Source organism: Lepus europaeus, chromosome 12 (assembly GCF_033115175.1).
Source record: "Lepus europaeus isolate LE1 chromosome 12, mLepTim1.pri, whole genome shotgun sequence".
NCBI lineage: Eukaryota > Metazoa > Chordata > Mammalia > Lagomorpha > Leporidae > Lepus > Lepus europaeus.
Genome location: NC_084838.1, coordinates 11,226,749 through 11,235,622, shown reverse-complemented (window position 1 = coordinate 11,235,622; position 8,874 = coordinate 11,226,749). Strand labels below are relative to the sequence as shown.

General features: G+C 42.9%; 1 protein-coding gene across 1 annotated transcript; it reads right to left on the bottom strand.

Annotated features, from left to right (window-relative positions):
• Positions 1 to 706: 706 nt before the first annotated feature.
• LOC133771246 (olfactory receptor 1B1) lies at positions 707 to 1,660 on the bottom strand. The gene has a single exon (XM_062206997.1). It carries the CDS (start codon positions 1,658 to 1,660, stop codon positions 707 to 709), a length of 954 nt encoding a protein of 317 aa, XP_062062981.1.
• Between the last annotated feature and the right edge of the window lie 7,214 nt (positions 1,661 to 8,874).

Sequence of the window (8,874 nt, the reverse complement as noted above, 5' to 3'; positions counted from 1 at the left end):
TAATTAAGATATGGAATCAACCCAAAGTTATCATTTTAATCTATTTATAGAAACCAACATAGAGGCCAATGTTCCAGTTATCAAAAAGCTAAGCAAAACCAACATTTTTCTTGTTGAAATAGTTCATTGTCCCTTCTTTTATGTAACAAAGTAGTCATCTTAACTTTATATCTTATTTTTAAGTGCATATTAGAATTAATTTAAAATATATATAACTGGAACTCACATGTAGCAGAGTAAGAAGACACCCACACTCTGAGAGGCCCACAGAAGTTGGGGTTGACATACAGAAGAGCAGAAGGACGACTACCATTCCACATTCCTCCCTGGACTTACTGAACAGAACAGGCAGTGAAGCCGCCAGCCCTATTTGTCTAAACTGCTGCCTTTCACTTACTTTCTGACGTACAGCACACTCTCCCACAAGGCACACCAGACTATGATGAAGCCCCCTTCACAAAGCACACACCCTGTTCTCCTAGCCTTTCAGAGCTCTGGAACTACAGCTACTTGGGCCTAGTTACTCATTTAAATTCATCTGGATAACTGAGGACAAATGGCCTGATGGAGGGGTTCCAGAGCCACGCTACAGGGAAGTCTGTGAATGTGAAACCTTCACAGTTAAAGCCACCTAGGCCACAGTAAACAGGCTCAAAATCCCCCTGTGATGTTCCTCATCTACCCCACCTGGTCCTTGACAGACCACTCAGGCGTCCCTCCTCCCTTGTCCGAGCAGCCTGTGGAGTGCACCCTTGACATCCTTATTGCGGAGGCTATACACAAAGGGATTGGCCACAGGGGTGATGGCCGTGTACATGACGGCAGCCACCATGTCCTGATCCCGAGAGTTCTGGGAGGGAGGCTGGAAGTAGACCCAAATGATGGTGCCATAGAGGAAGCCAACCATGGTGAGGTGGGACCCACAGGTGGAGATGGCTCGGCGGCGACCAGCGGCTGAAGGCAAACGTATGATGGTAGCCCCAATTCGGACATAGGAGAGTACAATGAGGGTGCAGGGAACCAGCATAAGAAAGCCACCCTCCAAGAATATGGCCAGCTCGTTGGAGTGAGTGTCAGAGCAAGAGGCTCGCAGAAGTGGCCTGTGGTCACAAAAGAAGTGGGGAAGGCTAACATTGCCCCCAGCGTCCACAGCCCAACAAAGGGGCAGGAGGAGTCCCACGTGTAGCATGGTGTGCACTACGGACACCACCCAGCTCAAGGCCAGTAAATGGGCACAGAGCTGGCGATTCATCACCACAGCATAGTGCAGAGGGTCACAGATGGCCACGTAGCGATCCAGGGCCATGACGGCGATGACGAGTGTATCTGTAACTCCAAATACATAGAAGAAGAATAACTGAGTCAAGCAACGGGGAGCAGGAATGGCTGGGTAATCAGAGACCAGATGGGCCAGCAACTGGGGCAGGGTGACGGTAGATAGCCCCAAGTCGATCACCAAGAGCCCACGGAGAAGATAATACATGGGCGACTGAAGCTTGGAGTCTCGGGAGATGAGCAGCACGAGCGTCACATTCCCCAGTATGGTGATCAGGTAAATAGCCAGGAACAGGACGAAGAGGAGGTTATGGGGAATGCTAGCCCTTGAGAAGCCACGGAGCAAGAAGACAGGAGAGTGTGAAGCATTAGGAACACAGCTCATGATGAGTGACAAGGAGCCTTCCTGGAAGATAGTTTAGGTCAAAAAGCAAGTCATGAGTCATGGGTTAGGGGCCGTAACTTTCTTCTGAATTTAGTTATTCCAGATCCTTAAAATTCTGTATTTTTAAATATGTATTTATTTTATTTAAAAGGCAGAGTTACAGAGATGGGAGAGACAGAGATCTTTCACTTGATGGTTCACTCCCCAAGTGGTCACAATGGCCAGAGCTGGGTCGGTCTGAAGCCAGGAGCCAGGAGCTTCCCCTGGGCCTCCCATGTGGGTGCAGAGGCCCAGGCACTTGAGCTATCCTCCACTGCCTTCCCAAGCACATTGTCAGTGAGCTGGACAGGAAATAGAACAGCCAGGACTCAAACTGGTGCCTGCAAAGGATGCCAGCATTGCAGGCAGTGGCTTTACCTGCTATACCACAATATCAGCCCTACATCCTGAAAATTCTTGATTCAACTCAGACCATCCATTCTTCTCTAGTTCTGTGTTTTCACTCCATATTAAGGTATTATAGTATTTTTTCAACCTCATTTCTTCTTTGTCACCTATTCTGATAGTTCATTCCTTCTAATCCAAACACCTTCCTGAAGTCTTTCCCACAATTAAAAAAAAAGCATCATTCATTTTTTTGTCCTTCATCCAACTACTGCTTATTCTATCCAGTGGCAAGATTCATGAAACAATAACCCATACTCCCTGTCTCCAGCTCCTCACCTTCCATGGACAGCTCATTCCATTGCTTTCCTTAGGATTTCTTCTCTCTGAACCTGTATGGGACATAACATACTATTAAAATACAAAAGTTACCACTAAGACACACAATATAAAGATATGAGTCTAAGTAATTGACTTTTGTAGTAAAATTATTTCAGATTCTCATGAAATTGCTTATTTTCATCTTTGTTCCTTGTGTTGGTTAATGTTCACGGCACCACCATTATTATCTGCCCAATACAAAAACCCAAAACTGAAGGAATCCCATCCTAATTTCCCCATATCTAGTTCCTCGACTTCTACATTTGCCTTTCGGTCCATTCCTTGATCTTAGCCCACTATCACTATTAAGCCTTGGAGTCTCTGACAAATACTAATTGCCAGCACCTCATTACTGAATTTTCTGCTTTCTTCTCAAGATAGGTTTTCCATAAAGATGCCAAGTAACACTTGCAACACATGATCTCATGTTTAAAGAGTCAAAGATTTCAAAATAAAATCCAAACACCTTAATGTGTTTTATTTAGAAATTTCCTTTTCAATACCAAAGTCTCTTACCAGAGTTATTTTGAGTTAGTTACCCAGTGTTATAAACCAAACATTTTTCTTGAATTCCTGACACGGCAACTCTCACGCCCCTGTACGTCTTCATGTATTATGTGGAAAACTTCAGCTTCTCGAAAAAGAAGGTATTAAATAAATAATCCAGGGCTGGCACTGTGGCTCAGTGGGTTAACACCCTGGCCTGAAGCACTGGCATCCCATATGGGTACCGGTTCTAGTCTCGGCTGCTCCACTTCCGATCCAGCTCTCTGCTATGGCCTGGGAAAGCAGTAGAAGATGGCCCAAGTCCTTGGGTCCCTGCACCTGTGTGGGAGACCCGGAGGAAGCTCCTGGCTCCTGGCTTCAGATTGGTGCAGTTCCGGACATTGCAGCCAATTGGAGAGTGAACCAGCAAATGGAAGGACCCCCCCCCCCTTCTCTCTCTCTCTGTGTAACTCTGACTTTCAAATAAATAAATAAATCTTAAAAAATAAATAATCCAAATACTGCTGCACATCAACACACAGAAATTTAGAGAAAATATACTGTTTCCCTTTAAGTTTATAATTGAGGTTTCAAGGCTGTAAGGAAAAATACAGAGATCTATAATCAAAGGCAGGTATGAAAACTAAAAACTAAACTGCTCATGATGGTGCAGATGGAGGTGTTGGTGATGAAAGGCAGTGGAAGAGGGCGTAATACCAATCCTCCGAGTTCATAGGCTTGAATAGTAACATCCATGTGATGTGAAGTATGAGAGCTCAGACCTGTGTTCGGCAAGTGGAGACCACCACATCAATTCAGCACATCACACACACACACACACACACACACACGGTCTTCTAAAAGTTCGTGTAAAATTAATATTATGAAAAAATGCTGGATTTTAATTTTTTGGTATCAAAATAAACTTACCTTTCAATTTCATTTCCCAACAAATGTTTTGAAGTATCCATGAGGGATGTGTGTGTGTGTAACCCATTAGCTATGGGAAAACAAATGGAATCTCTGGCCTGCACGACTAGGCAGAGGAGAAAACATCTCCCATGGGAATATATTCATGGGTGTGCACTCTACAAAGAGTGTATCATGTTAATTTATAAGACACATACAATCCTGGAGTCTACAAGCTGAAAAATTAACATAAAAGTCATCCTTAGGCAGTATAAGTATTATAGAAGAAAACTGAATACTTCCTAGGAACTTGCAGATTTCAAACTACAGGAATCCCATAAACAAAACTAACCAAAGATGAAAATTATAAAACACATACAAAATCTATTCTTTATGAAGACAAGCAGTGGTCAACAAATAATAGGAATGACTCTCATCAAATATCATAAAATCAACCAAACTGTTGTAGATTATAAATAATGTTTAAAATACTTACATTCAAAAAGAGGGGATAAACATAGGGGGGAAAAGTAAAGATAAAACATATTTTTGAAAGACCCAAAAAGGGCAGCTATTTGGCCTGGTGGTCAGAATGCCTCTTGGGATCCCATATTGGAGTGTGTGGGTTCAAGTTCCAATTCTGCTCCTGATTGAAGTTTTCTGTTCATTGGCACACTGTTAGAGTGAGCAGGTGTTTGGTCAAGTAACTGGGTCTTTGCCACTCTGTGGGAGACCTAGCCTGGGTTCCCAGCTCCTGGCTGAAGCCTGCCCTAGCCCTGACTCTAGTGGGCATTTGGGGAGTGAACCAGCAGCTGGGGAGTTTCTCTTTTTCTCTCTTTCTCCTCATCCCTCCTTTCCTCTCTCTCTCCCTACCTTCCTCCTTTCTTCACAAATAATTTATTTTTATTTTTATTTTTGACAGGCAGAGTGGACAGTGAGAGAGATAGAGAGAAAGGTGTTCCTTTTCCGTTGGTTCACCCCCCAATGGCTGCTGTGGCCAGAATGCTGCAGCCGACGCACCGCGCTGATCCAAAGCCAGGAGCCAGGTGCTTCCACCTGGTCTCCCATGCAGGTGCAGGGCCCAAGGACTTGGGCCATCCTCCACTGCACTCCCAGGCCACAGAAGAGAGTTGGACTGGAAGAGGAGCAACCGGGACAGAATCCATGCCCCAACCAGGACTAGAACCCGGGGTGCCGGCACTGCAGGTGGAGGATTAGCCTATTGAGCCATGGCGCAGGCGGAAATAAATTTTTTAATTGCTCTAAAATATTCATGTTTAAATTAAAAACTCAATGGGTGGGTTAGACAGTGACTGAGAGAGACACCAGTCCTCAGAGAGCTGCCACCTGTAATGCTTGCATCCCAAATCTGAGTGCGGGCTCAAGCCCCACCTGCTCCACTTCTGATCTCGGTCCCCACTGATGTGCCTGGGAAAATGGTCCAAGTACTTGGGACCCTGCCACCCACAAGGGAGACCCAAATGGAGTTTCTAACTCCTGCCTTCCTCCTGGCCCAGCCATTTAGGGAAGATTTCTGTGTGTCTCTGCCTTTCTTTCTCTAGCCCTCTCTGTCATTCCGCCTTTCAAATAAGTAAATAAATAACTCTTTAAAAATAAAACCAGAGAGAAAATATAATCATCACCTACAAAGACCAGATAATCAGACTGACAGAGATTTATCAGCTCCAGGAGATGCCAAAAATTAAGGAACTAAAAGCTTCAAAGTGCCGAGAGAAAACAATGACCACTCTAATTCTACATCCATTTAGAGTATTCAAAAGTAAAAACATCTTTTCCACTGGCTCTTTTGTTGTCCAGGGAATGTCCTCCCATTCCCCTCAGGGTCCAAACTTCAACCACACAAGCTAAGGGGTAAAGCACTACTCACTGTGAAAGAATCATCTCTACGTGCAGCCATCACCAAGTCCCTGCATGGTGTTTACCAGAGCACTTCTACTATTCAGTGCACTATGTACTATTGACTCATCTGTCTCCCAGTGTAGACCGGTAGCGACACACACACATGTACATGTAAGCATGCAAACGTACATGCAAGTGCATATGCACACACATGTATACATAAACATTCATCAATGACCCCCTAATACCCTAGTAGCACACAGCCAGGTAATTAGCAGGTGCTCACGACATATTTGTCAAAGAAGAGATTCTCTGTTAAAGGGCAGTAGTCAAGAAGTTAATGCACAGGCTTTAAGTCAGGCTTACCTAGAGTCTAACTCAGTAATTAGCTATGTGATCTCAAGTTACGGTTTCTCATCTATCAGATGGTGATAAAATGGATCTTATGACGTAGTGAAAAATTAAAGTAGACCATCACCTGTCAGAACAGTGTTCCTGGGAAAGGCTGAACTTTGTGGAGATAAAGCAGGAAGTAAATTTTTTTACATGACTTGAAAATTTTCATTTTTCGATACTAAAAATTTAGCCCAAATGAATATCAAAACTTTGATCCTTTCTTTCTGTCTCTCTCTCTCACTGTCCACTCTGCCTGTCCAAAAAAAAAAAAAAAAAAAGAGGGCAAGATGGCGGAATAGGAAGGGAGCACACTGATAGTCCGGGAAGAGACAGTTTAATAAAAGTGGAGATACTGCAAGTTCAAGGCAGAGTAGGGGAAGAAACAGCAGCAGAAACTCTTCCGGAACTAGTGATTCACAGTGGACCTGCGTGGAGAGCATGGGAGCCCAAGTTTGGGACACCAGTGGCAGAATCAACACACCAGCGCTGGAACGCGAGGTGAGCCGAACCTCAATAGCCCGAGACACCAGCGGGAAAGCAGAAAGAGGAGACTAGAGGGAATGAGGCTTGAAACCCCGTGGGGAAAAGTTCACCAGGCTAACTAGAAGAGAGAGAGGAAAAAAAAAGTGACCGATACGGACACGAGTTTCTCTCTCTCCGCTCACCCCTCAAAGGCGAGCAAGACAAAGAGCAGGTGCCATTTTGGACATACGTCATAAGCAGGGCAACCTCAGGTCTGCACCAGCCCTGAGCCTAGCAGAAAAACCTGACTCTGGGGGGAGGGGTGAAATAACAGGAGATTAGCATCTAACTTGGCAACCCAGTGGGAGACTGCAGGAGAATTGGAACCCACACCCACCGAGGGCAGCAGAGATTCCCTGTGTGGTCCTTGGGAAAGAGCTTCCGATCTCTGGCTCCTGTGGGTATATCATTCGCCTGCTAACTACCTCCAATTACGTTCAGCTGTGTGGAATTACTTCCCTTTTGAATAAAAAAAAAAAGAATGAAAGAGAGATTTACCACGCCTAACCTGGGAGTGTCACCTTTGGCACACCCTCAAATCTGAGGAACCAAACAGAGCTCTCAGGCCACACTCATCTCAAGCCTCTAAGGCTCCACCGAAAGCAGACAGTCCACTTAACCTAGAGCCATAGTGTAACAAGAAAAAACACCACAGTGATTCTCAAGAAATTTAAACTTTGCTTTCTCTCCCAGCAAGAGTTATGTTCTCATTCAGATGCCTGCATTAGGGAATGTACAATCATGTCTTCATGATTGAACCATCTTATCCCTCCTTATTGGTAGGCTGTCTCTAGCTCCTACAGGGCAGAAGGAGAAGGCAAAGCTGAGGTCTCACTGAGTGCTGTGATTGGTGGAAATTCCACAGAAAGAATCTTTCTCATCTAGGGCCATGTGAGATCACCGACAGGTGGCCATTACTGCATTCTTCCCAGGTAAGACTAATTCAACCCTGGCTGATCCCTTGGAGCCCTCTCTTAGGTATGACAACTGACTGCAGCCCTCTGGAATCAATGTCTGAAATCCTTTTACATGGAACACGTTTCAAAGTTACACAGCTCATGTGCCTTCCTTGAACCCAAGGAAGTTAGCCTGAGGAAAACTCATACATATTTATCCCAAGAAATTCCATAAATGCAGCCTTCTCCAACTGTTCTCCATGTACTGGCAGGAGTTGCACTTGGTCCTTCTCCCAAGCTTTTTATTAAGACTTTAAATAATATTACTACAGAGCATTTTTATTTTCCAAATGTGTTTTCTTAAACTATAATTTCATTATCGATTTCTAATTTAATAGCGGTTAGGCCAAGAAATTCAATCTGCAGCTGGTTAATTCTCTGAAACTTTTCAAAACTCACTTTGTTGCCTATTAGGTGGCTAAATGAAACTGAAATACAAAGGAAAGTCCCGAAAACAAATTCACAACTGGTGTTGTGTATTCTCAGTGGATGCAGGATAGGCTATTTGGTTAAATATTGTGCTACAATTGAACATACTTATTTTAACTTGTGTTTTACTCATACTATATTTTAATGCAGAACCACACACATTGATAAGTTTAATTCTTTAACACTTTTATGCAACAAAAGCAAATTATAGACTAGTAGAGACACTTAACAGATATTAAGTTTTAAAACATGAAAAGATACTATGTTGTTTTTACGTAATTGTCTTCTACTTGTATAGTGAAATTCTAAAAATATGTATAAAATAATGAATATTTAGGGTAATATTTACAGTAACTTTGGAGAAAGAAAAAAGATGATGGGATAAAGAAGAAGTTTAAGCTTTAATTGTATCTGTAATGGTCATTTTTTTCAAAGATTTGAAACCAAAACCACAAATTTTAAGATTTCTTGAGTGTTTAGCAAATGTAGTTCATTGTCTTAGTCTCTGTATGTGTTTCTATATTGTGAAGCATTTCCTGCTAAAATATAAACAGTAAAGACAAGGATAGAAAATGAGACCTGAGAGTTTTATTCTCAGGTGGTTTTCATTACTTACCTATTCTAAGATTAAGCAAATCTTTCTAATTCAAAATAACACCCACCTTGGTTAACTCAGTCACAAACTCAGCACCAGAGCACAACAGAGCACAGTGGAGAATCCAGAACTAGGGAATGACTATCTTACAACCTGGGAAATCAGATTAACCTCCAAAACAATTTACCAAACTTCATGGAAATATAAAGAGGTCATCATATACTAACATACTCCAGAAAATGGAATTTAAAATAAGCTGATTGCAGTGTAAAAATTTTTGAAATCCTTGTATATTT

What these genes read in the sequence shown, in the direction of transcription:
- LOC133771246 (XM_062206997.1), bottom strand. Translation starts at nt 1,660, where the DNA reads ATGAGCTGTGTTCCTAATGCTTCACACTCTCCTGTCTTCTTGCTCCGT.